Source organism: Eulemur rufifrons, chromosome 16 (genome assembly GCF_041146395.1).
Source record: "Eulemur rufifrons isolate Redbay chromosome 16, OSU_ERuf_1, whole genome shotgun sequence".
NCBI lineage: Eukaryota > Metazoa > Chordata > Mammalia > Primates > Lemuridae > Eulemur > Eulemur rufifrons.
The window spans coordinates 43,041,761-43,064,762 of record NC_090998.1 but is presented as its reverse complement, the minus strand read 5'-3'; the positions used below and the strand labels follow the sequence as shown (position 1 = coordinate 43,064,762).

Genomic DNA, 23,002 nt, shown 5'->3' with positions numbered 1-23,002 from the left:
TTTATTTATGTTTATTATTAACATCATTACTATTTTTTTTTTATAATCATCACTTTAAGCCTGTAGGAAGGGACCCTGGGAAGTTTTAACTAAAGAAAACTGAAAGAAAAAATTTAAGAGAAGAGGTGCTAAAAAACATACTTCATAATTTTTTGAAAAGTTGGTAAGCACCACCTACATTTTGGATAATAGTCCATCTCCTTTTGGTACACCTCTCTGTGGTGTCATAGCTTAGACTGCCCGTAATTCTAAAGATTTCTGTAAACTGTAAGATTTTGTTTCTTAACTGCAGATTCTGTAGTTGGTTGTATGGGTGGCAGAGACAAGCACTTCTAGACTTCTAGCTACTTAGTTTAGACCTTTCAAATCTTCAGGCAAGATCAGTTGAAATATGGGACGTGTAAATCCTTCTGGAAGGCCAGCTTGTGCTCTGCTAGCTGCTTACAGGACATAGATACCAAGAAAATGAATAAAGGAGAGTGAAGAAAGGTTTTGAAGACTAACAACACAACACATGTCTAATAAGACTCACAGCTTTATTTCTGCTTAAAAAAAAAAAGGAGGGAAAACAGTCTTTTTAAACGAAAGATTTAAACAATTGCTTTGCTTTATCTAAAAGAAAGTCTTCAGAAGAATGAGATTACCCTGGGTTGGAGAGCAGGCTCTTTCCAAGTATACTGAATTCCTAAATTTTAATTCAATTATAAAATCCTTCTACACAATCCTAGGGATGCCTGATTCATGGGTACTATATTCTCCAAAGACATAAACAAGATTCCCAAAAAATAACTCTTGCTCATTTTAGATGGAAGGAAAAAAAATCTAAAAACATTAACTTGCATAGCCATTCAAATTATTGCTGCTTTTTATAAAAATTATTACAGGTAATTCTTTACTAACTTCCTCTTTTCCTCTCACTCCAAAACTTAGGACTTCCTAGCAATATTATGAACTACTTTACAAATGAAGCTTTAGGGAAGGTTTGCAAGCACATCTATGGGGCCCAAAGAATTTGCATGAAAGGAAGGGAGAAATAAATTAAATAAATAATATCTAATAAATAACTCAGACAACATTCATTATCTACAAACTTAAATGCCAGAAAATTCTAACTTCAAGGATGGATCCTCCCACAACCCTTCATGAAGGTAAGTGCCAGTATATACTCAGAAAGCACTTAGGATGGCATTTAAGTCATTTTACTTGCCTATTCCCTCTGGAGCAGATTGCAATGAGGGGAACCACTTTGGTGGCTAGTGGGTCTAAGATCTCTCTGCAAGGCTACTTTCAAGGGGATTTACAAACCAAGGGTGCAAAATACAGCAGGGTAAGTGCTGCAAGCAAAATGGGAAGAAAATAACTTAGACTGTAAGGAGATAATAAATAAAAGGGATAAAAAGACAAGATATACATATAGTCAGGCAGGCTTTAGGAGATAGCTTAGCTGTAGGAAATGATATACTAATCTGACTTATCAATTATACTCATTGGCCCTATTGGTGTACTCTGCATACTAAACTTAGTCTCTCTGGCAGGAACAGAATATGATCCACTACCATGTAGGCTCTGGTTTGACTAAAATAATTGTCCTTGCAGATTGAAGAGGATAATAAAATTTCTCAGATCTCATTTTTCTGAAAAAAAAAAAAAGATAAATTTGACAAAGTTAGTGTCGCTATAAAGGAAAGAGGAGTTACATGGAGAAAAATAAACATTCTGTAGATTGTGTTAAACCTGTGATGAAGACATCGTTGGTAAAAGTATTCACTGACTTTGGATTTTATTTCTTCATCCCTAAATATGGGTACTTGAAATGTTATGTACAATATGTAATAGCAGATTATATTTTAGAAATGAGAAAGAGGTAACAAATGGAGGAGATATAATTGCGTATATGTTGGAAAAAATTCAAGCTTGGTCAATAAATTGGTGCTTGTGCTTCTAGAAAATATATTGGTGTGGAGAGAGATCAGTGGTTTTAATCACATTTACTTTAACCAAATGAAATTCATCTTGCTAAAAAAATCCAGTGGTTTTTCTGTTGGCAAGTGTGAACTGGAAAGAGTTTTTGAACTATGGTAGTTAGTGTAGACAATAGCTATTTTATTGCTCTTTAATATAAACCTGGGTTGTGTGCTGGTTCCAATAGCAGCACCTGAGCTTCATCTGAATTTCCAGAATCTGGTTATGGAGGCTGTGAAATGGTCTAGATGACTTCTTTATGTCCCATTAATCATAGGAGTCTGAGTGTCAGTGACTTTCTTGCCCTACATCTAGTACTGAGAAAAGTGATTTGAAATATTGTCAGGAATAAAGTTGACATGAGGCCTCTATTGTGGTTCTCAAATCACTAAGGAAGATATGTTCAACTCTCAGTCCAGTGAGGAATAGAGTTAATCTCTTAAAGAGCAGGCTTTGTTATTCACAGTGACAGCCACATTAGAATTGTAGCCTCTGGAAGTAGCTCTTAGATAGATGGAAAGAAGTCCTGTCATTAAGTCCAAAAAAACTTTACGTTCTGTGAGGCAAGAGACATGTACTTTGTGCTCCTTTTGGCAATTCCATCTGATCATTCCGTGCATAGTGTCCATATCCTATTATTGCTCTATTCTTCCAGTTTCAAGAAATGTATGAGTGATCACCAAAGTTATAGAATTTTAGAACTGCCAAGGACTTTAGAAATCATCTAGACTCAGAATAGCTACCTCATGCCTTATATTACCAGTAAATAAACAAAGACCAGAAATTGAAAATTCATTGGCATAGATTATTCAATGAGTTTTTGGCACCACTGGCATAGGGCCCAGGTCTTCTTTTCCATTTCCATGGGGTTGGAAGTCATCGTATAGTTTCACTTGAGGACCCTCTAAAACAATCAATACAATGTGAGAAGTTGATGAGAAAAGAGGGTGATAGGTGCAGGAGAGCCTAAATGGACTAGGTCTATTGTGTTTGATGTATATCCACAGGGTTCCTTTAAGGTCATTGAATCTTCAGCTCAACTACTTGAATTACAGGAAATGTCTCCACATCATTCTCTGAAATGATGATCTTACTGCCCTACTCAGTGAAAACTGTATTGAGTTGGGTCCCAATACCATGGTGGGGGTAGGAGTCATAGGACATGTCTATGGGAACATCATAGCGGGGGGTACCAGCCTGAAAGGGCGTTGAATGCACATGCCCTGAGCTTAGACTTGCAGAAGGGTAATGTGGCATGAAGCTGTAGGGTTTTTCTAGGTCAGGAGAGCCATCTTGCTTCAAGGAGAAGTTCCCACTGATGCTCAGGGGTGGAGTTAGTGGGCCCTCATAAGGGGGTGTACTACAGTCAGGTGGATGGCTCCCAAAGGATGATTCTCCCAAACTCTTGAATACTTGAGGCTTGAGATGAAGAAGATGTGTTTCCATATGGCCATAAGGAGGGCTGGGAAGGCCTGGAGACTGATAGTTGAAGTTGTGGACAGAGATGGCAGAATCACAAATAGGAGATTTCTCCTCATGCTTCTCCAGGAGGACAGACTGAGGGCCCAGTTGGAGGCATCCAGCCACCAGGTTGCTTGTAGGCTGAGAGAGCCCTTTACAGAGCATCTCCACAAAGCCCTTCCCTTCAGGTGTCTGGCCAGTCTCCAGAACTTCAGATAAAGCCCAAATATAGTTCCTGGCCAGTCTAAGAGTCTCTATCTTGGACAGCTTTTGAGTTTTAGAGTAGCATGGCATGACTCTCCTCAGGTTATCCAGGGCATCATTCAAGCCATGCATCCGGGTCCGTTCTCTAGCATTGGCCTTGACTCTTCGAGCCCTGAATCTCTCAAGGCGTGCTTTGGTCATCTTCTTTTTCTTGGGACCCCTTCTCTTAGGTTTCTCCCCATCTTCTTCCTCCTCTTCTTCCTCTTCAATACTGTCATGCTCTTCAGTTAAGCTGCCAAGCATCCCATAAGCATCTAGTCTTCTCTCCTCCTCCTTCATCTCACTTTGAGAGCCCAGACCTTTGTCCATCCAGGATGGTGTGTTGACCAGCTCTACCATGTCCTTGGATTTCATGTAAGTTTTTGCCATTTCCGGATTCTGGAAAAGGGAAATATCAAAGGTTAATTCCTATGAATATCTGATTTGATTTAAAACTAAATTTTCTTTTTAAACCTTAGATACAGATCACAGACTTTGCATTGAGATTTAACTTAGAATTATCTTGTCCAAGTCTTCCATTCTAAATGATTAATACAACATTCAAAGAAATAACCAGGGCACTCATCCAGTTATGGCATATTATAAGAAAATCAACTATAGAAAAAGAAAAGTGACTTGATTATTCATTGCAGTGCTAGTGCCTAAATCTTTTTGTTCTTAGGTCCTTTATCTCATGTATATTTTATACAAAAATAACTAGTATACCAGTCCAGACATATATTTTTCTTTCTTTGCAGAATTCAGATCACAAAGGGACATAAATAGGTAGGCATATAAATTATTTTCCAAATAGAGAAATTTCTGAAAGTGAAAGAGGTTGCTAAAATAATTATTATTATATAATATGTATATATGATAATTACTATTTCAAAATTAAAAGCATATCAAACATTTATGGTATAAATAAATAAATAAATTGTTATATATTTACACCATAAAATAAATGAAAAATTATCATGGCAAGATCATTTAGACTACTCTGTATGTATTCTACAAAGGACTGTTCAATCTCTATTTAGGGATGTTTCACATACATCTATCCTAAAATATCCTATGTTTCCCATTGGTACTGCCAACTGGTAGCTTCAAGTATCTCCTTCAAGTTGGCCATGGCACAACTGGCTGGTACACCACATGATCATTGAACATTTCTCTTACCATTGCCAGAAGAGTATTTTGTTTTTCAGTAAGCATATTGTGTTCTATCTAGTGTTAAAGTGTTAAAGGTGTTAGCAACATGTCTTTAAAGGATCAGGAAAAGAAGGGAGAGTTATCCCTGATCATCTTTCAAATTTATTCATATGTTAAAGTGAGAACTCTTTTCATTGTATGTACATCTCGCACCATCAAACAAGACCAGGACAACAGCTACAAGTACAAGCCAGTGGTCTACCAAACCCATTCAAGATTATTTTAATGCAACTATTATAATAATACTTCATTAAAAATGAAAAATCTGAAATAAATGCTACACAATACATAACATAGTGACTGCAAACTAAGTGAGGACTCTTTTGGGCAAACACAGAAGTAGCCTGACTACTTTAATTCACTTGCCTAACAGATACTGTGTAATCAGAATTTTTCATACAAAAACTTACTATTTAAAAACTATCTGAAAATCAAAAGAGACTAGTGGTTTAGTAAACATTTGCATTCAATTCTGGAAGAGTTTAAATTATCTTAAAATTTATTGAGCAATTTGTAGGCATACGGTTTACCAGATAAAAATAACTTATAAACTCCATTGAGGCATCCCAGTTTACCAGCAAGTCTTTGAAATATTAAACCCTCTATTACTTTTGATTATGAGAAAGAGGAGAACACGATACGTGTTTTTTGATCTTCATTTTTTTCTTTTTTTCTTATTTCAGAATATTACGGGGGTACAAACATTTTGGTTACATGTTTTGCTTTTGTACAGTTTGTGCCAATGTTGTAAGTGTGCCCATCACCCAGATAGTGTGCATTGTACCCGTTAGTTGTGAAATTACCCAACTCTTCCTTGCCCCTCCAACCTGCTTGATTTCCATTGAGTTTTACTTCCATATGTGCATATAAGTGTTGATTGATTAGTTCCAGTTTATTAGTGAGTACATGTGGTGTTTGTTTTTCCATTCTTGCAATACTTCACTTAGAAGAATGGTCTCCAGTTCCATCAAGGTTGTCACAAAAGTTATTAGTTCTCCATTTTTTATGGCTGAGTAGTACTCTGTGGTATACATATACCACATTTTATTAATCCACTCATGTGTTGATGGGCATTTGGATTGATTCCACATCTTTGTGATTATGAATTGTGCTGTAATAAACATTCTAGTGCAAGTGTCTTTTTTATAAAAATGATTTTTTCTCCTTTGAGTAAATGCCCAATAGTGGGATTGCTGGATCAAATGTTAGATCTATTTTTAGTTTGAGGTATCTCCATACTAATTTCCATAGAGGTTGCACTAGTTTGCAGTCCCACCAACAGTGTATAAGTGTTCCCTTCTCTCCACATCCACAGCAGCATCTGTTGTTTTGTGACTTTTTAATAAAAGCCATTCTCACTGGAGTTAGGCTATAACAGACTTAAATCTAAGGCATGAAACTATAAGAATTCTGGGAGAAAATGTCAGAAAAACTCTTACACGTATCGACCTAGGCAAAGAATTTATGAAGAAGGCCCAAAGGCAATCACAGCAACGACAAAAATAAATAAATGGGACCTGATCAAATTAAAAAGTTTCTGCACATTCAAGGAAACAATCAGTAAAGCAAACAGACAACCTACAAAATGGAAGAAAATATTTGCACACTGTATATCTGATAAAGGGCTAATAAACAGAATCTATAACAAACTCAAGCAAAACAGCAAGAAAAAATCAAACAGCCCCATTAAAAAGTGGGCAAAAGATATGAACACAAGCTTTTCAAAAGAAGAAACACTAATGGCCAATAAACATATGAAAAAATGCTCAATGTCTCTAACCATCAGGGAAATGTAAATCAAAACCACAATGAGATATCACCTAACTCCAGTGTTTTGTGATCTTTGAAACTTGGCCCTCAAATCAATGAATGTAGGGATTAGTACATAGCTTTTAAAAATATAAATATGTGATTTGATTTGTTTCTGGTAATTGGAGCTTGTTTTCCTTGTAACCTCATTTACCTCTTATAAATAATTAATTTTACTGCATTGCGAAAACAGCCTAGGTTTCATGTTAATCGGCACGGAAATCATGTCAGCTTGACTTACTCACTTAATAAGGCTTCCTGGGTAAGCAGCTTTATTGAAAACACACATTGGAACCTATTGGTCAACTGGCTGCCCAAGCCAACTCAGAAAATCCCACTTTTAATATGGATGATGGAGCTTGTGTGCTGAGCTGCACTTCTAACTCCGGCAGATATCCAGAGGGAGGGTGGAGGACCTAATTAACTTTCTGTTAAAGTAACACAGATCTTCCAGAGGCAGGTGCACTCTGAGGCCAAAGAGGACGGAATGGGCTTGAGAAACCTAACGCTTCCCATGTAATTATAACAACATTTGTACAGCATTTTAAAGTTTACAGAGCTCTTTTGCATCCATTAATTCCTATGTTCCTTATAGCAAACCTTTGAGAGAGATAGGGATTACTATGCTCATTTTGTAGTCGGGTCACTGTGGTCAGGTAGTTTAAGCGATGGAAATGCAAAGACACAGAGCTGGTAGAGCAGGACATAAAACCAGTTCTTCTGATTCCAAATCTTAAGTTTCATGTTTTTTTTCTCTTTTCCATTATAGCTACAGGAAGGAAAAAAGGCACTTTGACTTCAGGAGATGTAGATCAATAGAACTAAATCAACAGGAGTGACTATTATCTAAAGGGAGGCTACTTTAAGTGTTCTCCAAGGTGCCTCTTAACTCTCATATTCCAGTGTTCTTTCCTTTTCCAAATTTTTTTCCTGTTGCTTTTACCCATTTATTTCCACCCCCTCCTCCTCCTTTTTCTTCTCCTTCCCTTTCTGCTATCTTCATTATCATCATTGTCATTGTGTCCTGCTTACATGAATGGAGAGGAGAGAAGGAAGGTGTGAGAGAGGAGAGTCCTCTGGATCTGAATACCATCTTCGCCTGGGTATTTGGTTTTCTTCACCATCCCCACCTCTGTACCTCTGGACTCATGTCAAAATCTGAATACTCACCCCCATCAATAAGTGAAATTGGGAGGCTAGAATAGACCACCCTTTACCTTTAGCATATTTGATGGTTCCTGTAGGAGTCAAGGAGCTGCTTTCAAATCAGATTGTCAGTAGGTAGCAAGGAAAAGAACCAACTGGCTTTACCAAAACAATGAAAAGGCAACCAATTTTTACCTTTGTTCTCTTACTAATCATGGAAAGAACAGAGATGGCTCCAGTGTAACTTTCTCTGTTCACAGTGCCTTCCCATAGGCACTGGTTCATTAGCTCTAAGAGAATCCTATGAATATAAGGTGTGGTTTCAAAAGAATGGAAGCTGGAATAACACAGATGTGAACTCTATTCCACATTCTTATAAATGCTGTTTGTTGATTTCAAACACATTATATAAGCTCTCTCTGTTCTTCCATTTTCTCTTTGATAAAATAGGAATAGACATTATTTTATGTGATTCTTATAAAATACACAAAAATATAAGAAAGGATTTTATAGTTTTAAATCCTTTAAAACATTATCCATATATGTATTTTGTGTTTATTCTTGGGTTTTCTTATCTAATCTATTGGATCACATTTGTTTATTCAAAAATAAAAATTGTTTCTCACAGGTGAATAATGAAAATGGACTGTACTAACTAGCGTATCTCTTATTATCTGGATGTTATCTCCTCTGATTGGCTCAGAAGACCATCTGACAATTGTCCAGTAGCCTGACCTTTTCCCCATGGCAGGCTAGGTAGCACAGACTGTGGAATCAGATCACCTGAGTTCAAATTTCAGCTCTACTACTTACTAGACACGTGAACTTAGGCAAATTTCATAACCTTTATCTGCCTTAGTCTCCTCCTCCTTAAAATGGGAATAGTAACAGTCCTACCTCATCGGATTATTGGGAACATTAAATGAGTTAATATATTTGAAGTACTTTGAATAGTGCCATACATCATAAATTTCATATAAATGTTAGTACTATTATTCCTAAACTTCGCCATGAATTTTTCTGGACACTTGGACAAGAATAGACACAATTATACTCTATTCTTAACATTGATTTCATGTCAACAAATGCCAATGGCTTCATTTCAACACACATTTCAAAAAATTCCCTGATATTCCTACTCCCTTAACCTCCTAATGAAAGTAAATATCAAAGGTCCTGTTCTGCTGCAAAAGGTGAGGAAACCGAACTCTATGTGGTGCCTCCACTAGACTGATCAGAACTCTTCCATCATATTCAAGGAGGGAATCAGCTTCCAAACTTTCACACTGTTTTATAATTGGGAGAAAACAATTGGTTGGGCACTCCTATTCAATTACATACATTTTCAAGTTCATGAAGATCCTGGTAAAATATAGGCAACCATTGGCACTTGAACATTTTTACCTTTGATTAAACAATATTGGGAATATGATTTTCCTACCAAAACCAAATGGCAGAGATCTGAGGAGACTATGAAGTGTCTCTCAAATAGAAGTAAAAGCCAAGACTCCTCAAACACACAGAAAAAAAAATTTCTCTGACTTTTTCAACCTAAATATTTTCAAGACATCAAAAAGGTTAGCAGGTAAAAGAAGAGACAAACACGCAGTTTTATATTTGACTGTTGAAAACTTGTGTTGTAGTCTTCTGAGTTTTGGTCAAAGAAACCACCAGGGTTCCCTTCAGAACAGCTATCTAAATCTAATGTAGCCTGTTGAGGAGCCATCTCAGGCGTGTACTGGAAGAACCATGAGACTAAGACCTTCTTCCATCACTTATTAAATGAGCAAAGAAAAATTATTTTAATTCCTTTACCCCAAGGCAAAATGGAAATAACATTTTTGTCTTTTTTTACCTCATTTAGAAGTTTTCACAAGAGGCAAAGAGATAATGCAAGCACATGTTCTTTGTAAAACTGTTATGCAAATGTAAGAGTTGGCAATTGTTTTATAGAAGCTGTGTGGGAAAGTCTGTAGAGCTATCTCACAAGTATCATGATATGCCATCTTAAGGTTTCTCTGATTCTTAGAAAAGAAATTAACTCTCAAAATATACAGGAAGCAGATTCCAATATGACAAAAATCAATGAATACTGCAGCCCCTTCTCCCTCCAGAATGCAAACACATTCTGATCTTATAAAGCCCATTTTAGTGGGTTTTCTTATACACCTACTTGATATAACAGAATTTTCCTCTTTCTTTAGGATCCTTTTGTGAAACTTCAAGTTTAACCTATTCTCTTTAATTCAAAATATTTCTGCCACTTTTTTCATTTTTTAACCCGTTCTTGCAGTGTTTGCTTAGGTAATGATTGTGACTACCCAATATTTTTACCACTGGGCCCCAAGTTATTGGGCATCACTACCATGTGGAGCTGTTCTGTTCTTCCTACACTTTTAGTAATTTTTTCTACTTATTGTGGAGAATTTTCAATTGATGAATAAGTAAGGGGCATTCTTATGTGTGTTTGTGATGGCTGGACAAGGTCTTTCCTCTTAAAATCTGATGATAATCTCTTTGCCTCCTGACTCTATACTCTAAATACAACAGGAAGAGGACTAATCCAGGCCAGTTGCTAGGGAATCTAAGGTCCAGATAAACTAAATTCTTTGCTCAGAGGACCACATTCTTTGCACTGAAAAGACAGAATACAAACCAGGGTGCTCATAAGTTGCACTGCTTGGAAAAATTCAGTTAGGCTTTATTCTGTACTCTTCCTATCTAATCTTTTATACTCTATTATTCCCCCCTTTATTAATATGTGTGTGTGCATGCGTGCATACACACATATTTTATCCAGCAAAACCATGTCATACTTGAGTTGCCATAGCCCAGATCTTATAGTGAACTTTGTAAACAGAAGTTACTCAGTCTTTCAATTTTCCCTCCATGTTCTTTAGCATTTCATCTTTGGTTCCTCTGTCAAAAAATGAGGGGAGCACATTTTACATTTGTTGGTATTTTCTGCATATGCTTTTTTGGTGGGCAAATGATGAGTGTGAAGCAGAGGAGGAAAAATATACAATCTTTCTCTTCTGATTTCCCATCTGAAAGAGCTGGAGAAAAGGAAATTTCCCCCACCCCATCCCAACCATTCAAGGATTTTTAGCAAACCCATGGGTAACGGTGAGAATCTACCCCCATGGCTTTCCAAGATCTCCCATTCTTTATTCTACTTTCATTTCCCTTCCTCCCCCATGCACTCATTGCATAGCCTTAAAATGCTGTGAGCAGAGTGGTGTATTGGGTCAACTCTTCCAACCTACTTGCTGGGCCACCTTGGAAAATCAGTCAAACTTTTGAACGTTTTTCAGCAATAGTAAAATGAAAGCGTGAGCTTGACAGGAATTGGGGAGGAGAGAGAATCATCTGTAATCTCCATTTTTTAAAAATGATTCAGAATATGAGTTTCACTTTGTATGGCAGGTGCTATAAAATTTAATAAAATTATTAAAACTCAGTGTTATGATTCCCTCTGCTTTTATGTTCAAGTTTTCTAAATCCTATTTCCTCCTTCCTTAGCCCAGAAGAGACTAGCCTCTCCTCTAGGTCTGTGGGAACTTCTCACAGAAACTTTAGTAGCCCCCTCACCACCCCGTCCGCTGGCTCACCTCTGTCACTGGCAGTTCCTGGAGTAAACTCTGTGAATCTGTGTCCTGGAGGACAGTCAGAGAAGCCAAGTCCCCCAGACCATCCAGACCGTGGGAGAGAGAGGTACTTTCAGCGATCCATGTTACCTGATTGCTACCTCTTACAGATTCCACCGGGTCTGGTTTCTCTGACTGCTACTTATTCTACTCCTTCTTTGGAGTTCTGTATGCTCCTCAAGGACGCCTTTGGGCTGATGCGTCCGTTGCAAGTGGTTTAGTCGGTCTTCAGTACCTCTGCTCCCTGGTTAGCTCCCCGGAGTGGGGCTTTCAGGACCACAGCTTCTGGGCAGCTCCTGCGCTCTGGCCTGAGCCTCTGCCTTGCGGCAGTTTTGATTGCTCTCCCAGCTGACCAGGGAGGAGTGAGACTGCCCAGATCTAACTCCACCCCTTCCCCAGCCGAAAGCCACGCCTACTTCAAAGGGCTCCTCTGGCCAGGTCCAGCTTTAACACGCGTTTGTTTGTTTGTTTGTTTGTTTAAACAGGGATGGGGCTTGCTGGAAGGGGAATGGGGAGGAGAGTTGCTGGCGTTGAGGGGTAAAGAAAAAGGAATGGAAACGTTTGTGGTTAAAAAGGTAAGAAATGGGAGTGGAGCAGAGTGGACAGAATAGGGGAAAAATTGAGGATAGATTTGGACAGAGAGCTAAGAAGGGCAAATGAAACCGCTGGCCCACGTCTGAAAATAATCAATAGATAAGAAGGCACATGTGGAGGACTCAGCATCAATGACTGCTACCTTACCCATGGGGATTGGTGCCTTTGGCTTTTAAACTCCAAAGTTCCATTTAATAAAAGCAGAAGGAAGAAGTATCTGCCTCTCCCTTCTTTTCAACACATCAAATATGTTCCCATTTAAAACTCTTTTGTTTAATTTGTAAATATAGATGAAGCTATATCTATATGTTGTACTGTTCTTTCAACTTTCTGTTCATTTGAAATGTATAAAAACAAAAAGCAATGAATAAAACCCTTCACCTTAAGGACATTTAGCTTCATGACTTCCAAACTGGGATCTACTATTATTTTTCAAAAATACATCATTAAGCATTTCAGGTAGAAAAAGTCCATCTGAGTTGTAATGAGCTTGGAAGAAAAGAGGGTCATAATAATTCTTAAAACCACTTTGGTATTATGAGGTGAAATTAAGTTGCTAGCAGATGAAAAGAAAACTACATCTGCAGTAATTTAAATATATGAATATGCATACTACCTTATTTAAAACTTGACCAAGGGAAAATAAATAACTGGGAGTTCATTTAAAGATGTCAAGGATTTTGCAATCATCTGTTTCCAAGGAGGAAAAAGAAAGGTGATTGGATTAAGCAAATGGTTGAATAATCTTGAGTAAGTCAACTTTATTCTGGGCATCAGTTTTCCCATCTGTAAAATGAGCTGATTGCTTAAGCGTTTTTCATCAGTAGCATGATAGCATTCTGGGTCCAAGCCCAACTTATTATTTATTTATTTATTTTGAAACTGACTTGAAGGAAATTCCCCAGACTTTTTGGTAATCACTTGCTCTACCAATATAACTAGCATATGTCTCAAACAGAGATGAAGAGCTATAAATATACCTGTGTGCAAGGGAAGGTACAGAAGGTTAAAACAAAAGATGATTTTATTGCCAATAAAATTGAAAAGAATGTCTTAGATTTGAAATAGTTATTCTTTAAAAATTCTGATATGGTTATCGTGTGACTCTTATTCTTCACAGAAAACCAGAGGATAAAAATAACACTTTTTTTTTTTTTTAGTTTTCATAGAAAGTTTTTATTTTCAGCAAACCTTTCTTTAATCTCTTGCTAATCTTTTTTGTATCCCTAGCCAAAAAATATCTGCTCAGCAAAATAAGCTTTATTTTCAGAATAATTAAACAGCACATGAGAGGAATGGTAAATTTCTAAAAAACAAATCAGAATCCACTCCTCATCCATAGGAAATTTATCTGTGGGTAATTTGTGTTTAGGGTAGAAGTACATAATAGCTATTCAATGAGCACTTACTGAATGAATCAATCTCCTGTTTTGTGTCTTCAAAGCCATGTCCATGGATATTTAAAAGTTGATGGTATTGGTGGTGTTGGCATCCTGCCTGTGAAATTTTTAGGGGCTGGGAGGAATAGTGGATTAGCAGAAAGGTGAACATATTGAGACAAAGATGAGGGTGGGGACAGAACAGGGCTCCTTGCTTTCTCTGACAGATGTAAGAGACTGGACACAATAGGATTAGCCTTCAGAATACATTCAATTGTGTGTGTGTATGCCTGTGTGTGTGTGTGTGTGTGTGTGTACATGCACACTCCTGCAGCCTTGGGAGGGATTTGAGGACACCAAATTTTCTTTAAGAGCTGCCTTTTGCAGAGGGATGGGTGGAATCTATTTCATCAGGGCCGCCCTTGTCACAACCCTTTGACAGTTGTACAGTTCGCTGTTCAATTCTGAGAGGGCAGGAAGGGGCAGGAGGGGCGTAGGCTGTCAGCAAAGGAAAGGGGTGGTGGCTGCCCTGGGAAAAGAGAATACACAGCATTTGCATTCATTCTCCTCCCCCCACATGGTTCCTGGGCCAGAGGGCCAGTCCCTAGCCCTTCCTTCTTTCTCTGCTGCTTTTTTTTAAAGCTCTGAGCTAACCTGTTAGAACCATCTGCTGAGTGGGGAAAAAGAGACCAGCGCTCCGTTGCTGGCCCACAGGCCTGACGCCCGGGAGCCATTGAAGCAGAGAGAAGGGAGGCAACAGGCAGATTTATGGGCAACAATCTGTTCCCCCCTCAAGGCCCCTCTGCCAGGAGACAGCCTGATAATCCATCAACCCCACTAATGAATTAATTAGTATTCCCAGTAATCCTGACCCCCAAAGGAGACCTGCCTGTGGGCCACTAAGGGGAGGGGGGAGCGGGTAGAAACTGCCTTCTTCAGCCAGACACTGAAGACCTGGGACCAATGTCTGCCTTTAGGCCCCAGGGTGCTAAGCTGCAAGCCACAGATCCTGTTGCTAAGGGTCCCCAGATGTCTCTCTTTCTCACCTTCCCTTGGGAGATCACTAGCTTCTGCTGAATTAAAACCAATACCACCAACAAATGGAGTCCAGAGACATAAATCAGGAACTATAGAAAGTGGGAAGGTAGCCTTAGAAGAAAGAAAGGATTCAAGCTGCCCATATGCAGTATAAAACTTGAGCATATCCTAAAGCTGCTCTCCAAGGTTTAGGCATTGGGACCTGGGACAGGGCTGGGGTGGGGTAAGGGTTGGGGGGAGAAGATAAAGAAAACAGTCTCTGACTTCAAGAAGCTCAGTGCTTTAGTAGAGAAATGATACAAGTTCAGTAATAATTGTGAAACAGATTAAAGCGAAGTGATTTGTGGCATGACTCTCTCCTGAATAAAGACTCAAGCAAAACACAGAGATGTCAGCTGAGTTTCTGAGTTATCTGGAGAATGGCATCAGAGACATTCAGTAACCCCCCCTTAGATCTGAAAAATGCTTCATTCTTTTCAAAACTCTGAGATGCAAAGGAAAAAAAAAAAAAAAAAGGAAGGAAACGTGTTCTAAGTCTGCCTTTGTGTGGCCATGATGAGTGACCTAACCTCTCTAGGCCTCATGTTCCTCATTAGTCAATAATCAGGTTGGATTATGATCTCTCAGGTATTTTCCAGCTCTGTCATTCAGTGATGATGATATAGTTAAATGTCACAATTCCCCTTTGAGGGTGAATAATACCAACCTATTCACAGGTATGCAGACTGAGTTCCCAGGTTTGAATACAGCAATACAATAGGTTAGTGACAAAAGTAGGTCTAGAAACCAGACAATAAATTTGAGTGTCCTCTTTCCACTTAGATTACTGGTCCACATTGGGAGAGACACTTGATTCAATCTTCTCCCACCCTATTCATTGAAGATCTGCACATTTGGGCACTCACAGAGTATGCAGGGTGACTCCTTCCACCTACACAAAACTCCCTGAATTTGTTTAAATTGGTAAATTTCTGTATCTTTAAAAATTCTGTACCATCTGCCTTGAAGACCCTTCTCTGTGCTTGCTATCTCCAATTCCCACGAGCAAAATCCTCTAGGATTCAATTAAGTTCTAACATTGCCATTTACTAACCGTGTGACTTCAGACAAGTTATTTATCTCACCAGGCCTCAGTTTCTCTATCCTTAAATTGTAAATTCTCCATCTGTAATACATCTGTAATTACATCTCCATCTGTAATACAAAGAAACTAGTTTAGGGTTTGGCACTTAGCAAGTGATCCATAAGTGGTAGTTAGTATTTTGTCTTTAACACTTAAATCTGATTTTTCATCCCTTAGAAAGCAAAGAAAAACTAATGTAAGGGTTTCCTTTAGAGATCCTGTCCCTGTGCTCCTATCTCAATCCAAGTATTCCTTTTATCATAATAATTATCACACTATTATTAATTTATCCAAAAAATGTGTTTTATAAATATATAAATCCCTAGGCACTGTGCAAGATTCTGGGAATACATAGCTGAATAAAACTCCTCATTCCTAACCAACACTCAGTATAGTGGCAAAGGCAGAAAAATCTAAATATATAAATATAGTGAAAAAATTCCAATTCTCTGTGTCTGACTTTCTAACATAATCACATGTGTGCCCAAGGAGTCATTATGGGGCAGAGATGTTAATTAAAACATTGTTTTTAATAGTGAAAAAGTACATTATCAACATATTAAGTAACCATTGGGTTAGCCAAACAATGGAATACCATTGAATTTGTAAGAGTTGGTCTACTATATACTAACAATAAATGTACTTACTAGATGTGCTAACATACTGTGGGGGGAAATGTAAAAAAATATGTAGAACTACAGGTTCAATATGATACACTTAATTAAAAAAATGTGTGCACATACATTAAGTAATATACATATTTTACAGATATATATCTGATTTTATCTATACACACACACACAAACTGATAACATTGGTCTTTATCTTGGGATATCTCAGAACTGAGATAAAGTAGTTTGAGCCTGGGTAGTTATCAAAGGAAATTGTTTTCTTTTTGTACAAGTATAAACTATTCATATACAGTTGTCCCTCAGAATAGGCAAGGAATTGCTTCCAGGATCCCCATATATACCAAAATTCATGCATACTCAAGTCCCACAGTCAGCCATGCAGAACTCACGTGTACAAAAAATCCATGCGTGCAGGTTTTGCATCCTGTCAATACTATATTTTCAACCTGACTTTGGTTGAAAAAAAATCTGTGTATAAGTGAATCCACCCAGTTCAAACCTGTGCTATTTAAGTGTTAGCTGTATAACTTGCGAAAGGGAAATTGATTTTAAAACACAATTACAATATGCTATCTTTAAAATCCCTTTCCTCACTCATAGCCAATCTTATTTTCAGGAAGATATCTGATAGCCTGCCCACAACACCAAACACTGGAATATATATGCTGATATGACTCTCCCGTGAAAAGATCACTACACTAACTCCCACCAACTCCACCCTTATACACTCAGCCCCAGGAGCATTTGCCTAGTTTTAGGAGAAAATTTTAAGTTGAATTTAAGAGGCTTCAATCATGTGATTCTTAATCCCTGAGAAATATCTGATGGAGGGCAGTGGGAATTGCCTGAGAATCCAAACTTAGTTTTTACCACTGCAAAAAAAAAAAAAATAGGATAAAGAGATGAATAAAACCAAGTATTACCCTCAAGATGCCTTCATGGTTCTGGGAGGACCAAACAGAGCACTGCTGGGCACTCTCAGATCAAAGTCAAAGAGCTACAACTACAAGTGGCCACGACAGCATTATGAGGGCAGTTCCCTTGCATCCGTGGTAGCGTTGAGTGGTCTGCTCCATTAGGCCAGTGCTCTAATCAGGTCACCTCTCCTAAGCATTCATCACTGAATGAGGTAGAAGCCAATGAGAAGAAACTAATTACTAACTGTAATAATTACGACTAATCCTTATAGAACACTTACCGGATGTCAAATGCTGTTTTAGGTGCTTTGCATGTATTAATTTATTATCACGACAGCCTTATGAGTTTGGTATTCTTATTATTATCTCCATTTTACAAATGAATTAATGGAATACAGACAGGTTAAGTCATTCACCCAAGGTCACACTGGCCCAGTAAGTGATGAGTGCTGGGGTTTGGATACAAGCAGTCTACCTCCACTGTACTATATTACCATCCTAAATCAGGTGACTGATAGCTAACTAGGAATCCAGAATCTATTCTCCAATGCTCCAGGAGGGACACTGAAAGTAAGATGATTAATGCTGGTCTTTTTGGTGACTCTGCCTGAAGCAGCTCATCTGCATCCTCATCTGATTCCCCATTGCCCAGGATACGTCCAGAAGAACCATATTTTGCCCACAATAGGCTTGCCTGAGATTCCACTTCAGGAAAGACTTTTTACCACCACAACTGATAATGCAATACAGGGAGATAGTAGTATCTTGGTCCCTAGAAGCTCCTACAATAGGAACATACCCTTGCACTCATCTGGCCTTCCCTGAGCCCCACCTTACCCTAGATCTCATGTTTTAAGACTATATTATGAATCTAGAGCATAAAGACAATATATTAGGAATGTAGAGCATAAAGAATAACCTCTCTCAGGAAAATAGAATACAAAATCTTTTAGGATTTGAGCCAAGCAGTGTTGAAAGGAGACCACTGCAGAAGCTAGCCACAGAAACAAGCCACATACTGGCCACCAGCCTCAGAAGCATCTTCCAGGTAGGGTTCCCCATTGTCCCACTAATTTTAAGGGAAGAAAAATAGCAAAAGAATATTAGAAATGTCCACATAGCCCAATTCTCAAATTCCAGCTTTCTGATTCTACATTAAATGATTCTTTAACCACAAAGGTATAGTTGAAATTCTCAGACACTTCATCCTTCTTCTACCCACCCATTCATTCAACTATAACACCTTTAATTTCTAGACACTTTAATGCAGATATAAACTAGGAAGGCAGGGAGTAAGGCAACGCAGAGAATACAAAGCTGTGCTAGCCCTTTGGAGTTCAAAAGTAAGTATTTTAAGACACCAGAATTACAGCATGAGGAAAAAGGTAAAGATAAATGAGGAAACTGCCATTTGCTAAGAGTCTGCACCATATGGTTGTTGCATCAATAGTCTGTGTATCTCATCTGCTTTAGAAACACATACAGCCAGTATTTTCTGAATTTTGACATCAAATTGAGAGCATTACTTCATTTATTTACCTGCATTGCCTCATTAAATTGCTGCAGCAACTCTTTGCGATGGAGGCTACTATTATCACTTTTTTTTAACAGATGAGAAGAATGAGGTCCATTAATTCATCTATTCAATAAATATTTGAGCACTTCCTATATGTAATAGGCACTGGGGATGTATCAGTGAGCAAAACAGATTGAGTAACTTGTTCAAAATCATACAGCCCAGAAATGAATGTTGTACTAAGGGGCTTATTTCTATGCCCCTTTTATTTATTTTGATTATTATTCTATTCCTTTTACCCTTGGAACACTAGAAGGATAGATTTGAATAAAAATAGAATAAGTTAATACCCCATCTCCAAGGAGTAACATTGGTTAGACAAAGAGAAATAATGGTCCTAGGTACTTACCATAAAGAGGGATTCTACATGGAAAGTCCTCCTGCCCTCTCCCCAAACACATGGACACACATACAGAGGCAATACATAACTATGGGTTACATGCTGATTTTTGTCATGTGTAGAGTGACCATGAGTCCTGGTTTGCTTAGTATAGTCACAGTTTGCATCTGTTGTAGATCAATTAATGCCTACTGTTTTTGAGCCTCTTTCATTTTTAAAGATATCCCAGCTTGGATGTACATTATATGATCACCTTACTCACATCGTACACTGAGGTACCAAACTTGCCCATTCTTGGACTGCCGGACCTTAGTTCTCCCTGGTTCATCCTAGTTTACTCCGCCATTAAAGGAAAAATGTCTCTCTCATCCTCCCTAGGCTGGAAAGGAGTGGAGTTAGAGGGATGTAGAGATACTGGGGGCTCAGGATTTTATAAATAAAAAAGGATTAAATTGACAATTGTAAAAGATAAAGTGAGGGAGCAGAGGTAAAAAGGCAATAACAAAAACAAAACCTCCCTTTACCCCATCCTGAGACTCTAAAAGTAATACCCCCAGGCTCAGCCTCTTTATATCAGCCCCTCTCCTTCTACCTTCACCCAGATGAATCCAGCAGTTAGAAGCCCAAATCCAGCTTTAAGGGTGAGAGTTCTTTTTCCCCCAGGCTAGAAGGGATTTAACATCTTTAAAGGCTAAATTAAGGCTCTGAATATTTTCTGTGAGTGCCAGCTGAGGCCAGGCTTAACCACTGCACTATCCTCTAGGAACCCCTTACAATAATTTGTGGGGAGATGTTACCACTTATTGTTATAGCTGTTGGTGGAGTCTTTGCCTCTGTATTGTCCCCTCACCTACCTCCACATACAGTTATTTATTTGCAGTAGTAAGGATTTGCTCTTGCCTAGACTCTTGGGAATGATTGAAATGCCCAGTGAGTCCCCTGAGACCTTAGGATATTATGGCTCTCTGACCCTCCCTGTCCACATCTTCCCCCTGGCTCCCCAACTGCTCCAGAAAAACTGCTTGGATGTGGCTTCCTTTTCTCTCCCTAACTCCTTTCTCTCTCTCTTCTTGTGGCTCAAAGGGATCTCCACCTCCATCCCAGCGCCCTCCCTACCGTGTGCCCTCTCCCCCTTCTCTTCTTTCCCTTCTTTAGTGCACATGTTCCTCGATTTGATTTACTTCTGTATATTGTGTGGCTTTGCAACGGTTGGTCCTCGGAGAGCGCTCAAAGGGAGCACTCCATCTGTCAGCCTTTCAGCATCCCCTCCCTGGCCCCCAGCCACAAGCCCCTCCCCTTCCCCTTCCCTGTAGGCAGTTTCTAAGGGAGCTGTGGAAGATTTAGGTAAACTTCCCTTTCCCCACTTCATCCCCTCTCAGCCCTCACTGGAGGCCTCTATTTTCTCTGCTTTTCCCTAACCCTCACTCAACTTGATTCTGGCTGTCCCCTCAAGGAAAGCCTTTGAAGTCATAGAAGTCAATGAGAAAGTACAGCCCAATAAAGTCGCTCCCCTACTGGGATGCCTGATGCTACATAATTAAGACTTACTGATGTAACAGTACATTGGGTTATTGGTAAATTCAGGATTAGGCACATTGATGGTAGGGAGCAATGGTGCAGAAAATATTAATCAGCAGATAATCCAAAATTATCTACCACTCAACAAATATCTATTTGTTCAAATCCTATGAGATGCTGAGGACACAAATGTGAATAAAATAGGAAACACTCCAGGGATTCCAGAGTTTCATAGTCCAATAGAGGTTAGTCATACATATGAATAAATTTAATAGAAGAAAAAATATGAGTACAAAACGTACTCTAGGACTCTATGAGAAAGTGTCTCGTGGCTCAGGGAATGGTTCCATAAGGAAGTAGGATTTGAGCTGTGCTTTGAGACAGATGCAACTTTGGACTGTATTCCCATTAACTCAGCACCAAATATGAACTGGGTATTTATGTGCATTTTTCTCTAAAGTGCCACAGTAAACTATTTTATATACTATGCATAAGTAAACTCACGAGGGTTACATTAAGATAAAAACTTAGGTGTTTTTATTTTTATTTTTGGCATGGGAGATTGTGAGAGTTGGGAAAAACTAGAAGATTTCCTTGTTCTATCATTTTTGGCAGAAGTTGATAATGCAATGACTTTATTTCTGGGAAAAGTATTGCATAATAGTGCTGGCTTTTTAGATTCTAACCATTTTGAGCCATAGAGAATAGCAAACCCACATTTATGAAGAGATCTAAATGTCTGCCTTGTACTTATTTTTTCTCCCTTGGGCAGAAAGTACAGATTATTTTGTGGATGGAAACAAAAGGAAAGATAAATACCCACAGTGACTTGAATGAGGTGACCCACTCAGGTGGCTTGACTTACATGACTAGAGTTTATCTAGAAACAAAACTAAACCAAAGTCACATTAGAGTTAAGATGTGACTATAATCCTTTGATTCCATAATTTTTATCTCACATGATTCTATGTAAAGGAAACAATCTATGTTGAGAATTATCCGTGTGTACAAGTAAACTCATTCTTGTGTTATTTGTGTAAGTTAAAAATAGGAAGTAACTGAAATGGGCTCAGTAGAATCATTAATTCAATTTAGGTGAGTTTATAAGATGAATCTATGTAGCTTTTACCCACAGTGTTTACAGTAGATATTTGCAACACAGAAATTGTATAAAGTAAATAAAAAGAACATAATATACAAAATTGTGTATACAATATGATCACAATTCCCTACAATGTATACTAAGAATTGAAACCTTTCTACACTCATATAATTTACTGTCTACATTAACGTAGCTTCACTATTCCAGAAGCTCTTAGCCAGGAGAAAAAAACTTTATTTTAGGAATTCACCCCAAAAGCAAACCATTTAAGTAAACATCAAATAATTGTTTACCATCTAAGACTCTTCAAAATTCTCACATCATAATTCTTACCTCTTCTGGTCCTAAACTATCATATTATCATACTTATGCAGTCCTGCTCATTCCTTATATTGAAAAATCCATCTTAAGCTATACCTGCAAACCTTATAAATACCTTGACTCCTGTCTTTTTTCATAAAATTAATAGTAAGACTCTAATGAGATGGTGATCTCTCTTGCTGTAGTAAGCAAGAAATTCAACTTTGTGTTGTCAACAAGTTATTTTCGTAGAATTTTTGGAAACTTCACATTTGGAAACATTCAAAGAAAAAAGGCAAGAAAGAAATACACCAGATTTTTTTTTTATTTCAGCATATTATGGTAGTACAAATGTTTAGGTTACATATATTCCCTTCGCCCGACCCGAGTCAGAGCTTCAAGTATGCCCATCCCCCAGACAGTGCGCACCGCACCAATTAGGTGTGAATATACCCATCCCCTCTTCTCCCTTCCCATCTGCCTGACACCCAGTGATTATTACTGTATGTGCACTTAAGTGTTGATCAGTTAATACCAATTTGATGGTGAGTACACATGGTGCTTGTTTTTCCATTCTTGTGATACTTTACTTAGTAGAGTGGATTCCAGCTCTACAACAGATTTTTAACAATAATTATCACTTAGGCAGTAGGCTATGTGTGATTTTTAATTTTTTTTTATTTTTACAGTAAAAAAGTATCTTTTACCAGTTTAAAATAAGTTAGTAGTTAAATGTATAATTCCGATGAACTCCCTGCAGGTTTCTTGAAACATATTCCATACTATTAGAGCACAGAGGACATTAAACTCATTTTGAAAGCAATCCAACATGATGGTGCAAATCACAGAATTTGAAATCACAATTCTATCTTCCTTCTATAGCTCTATATGATCATTTAACTCTATGTCATTATGTTCTAAAGCCATCTTTACAAAAAGTGGTGATGTTCAAATATGTATCTTCAGCCCAGATCACACCCTAGACTCCAGACCCATATATCCA

General features: G+C 38.1%; 1 protein-coding gene across 1 annotated transcript; it reads right to left on the bottom strand.

The window, feature by feature from the left end:
• Positions 1-517: 517 nt before the first annotated feature.
• Positions 518-11,785, bottom strand: NEUROD4 (neuronal differentiation 4). The gene is made up of 2 exons (XM_069491186.1): positions 11,445-11,785; positions 518-4,065 (listed from the first exon to the last, which is right to left on the bottom strand). The coding sequence occupies exon 2, from the start codon at positions 4,054-4,056 to the stop codon at positions 3,061-3,063; it is 996 nt and encodes a 331-aa protein (XP_069347287.1). The 5' UTR covers positions 4,057-4,065; positions 11,445-11,785; the 3' UTR covers positions 518-3,060.
• Between the last annotated feature and the right edge of the window lie 11,217 nt (positions 11,786-23,002).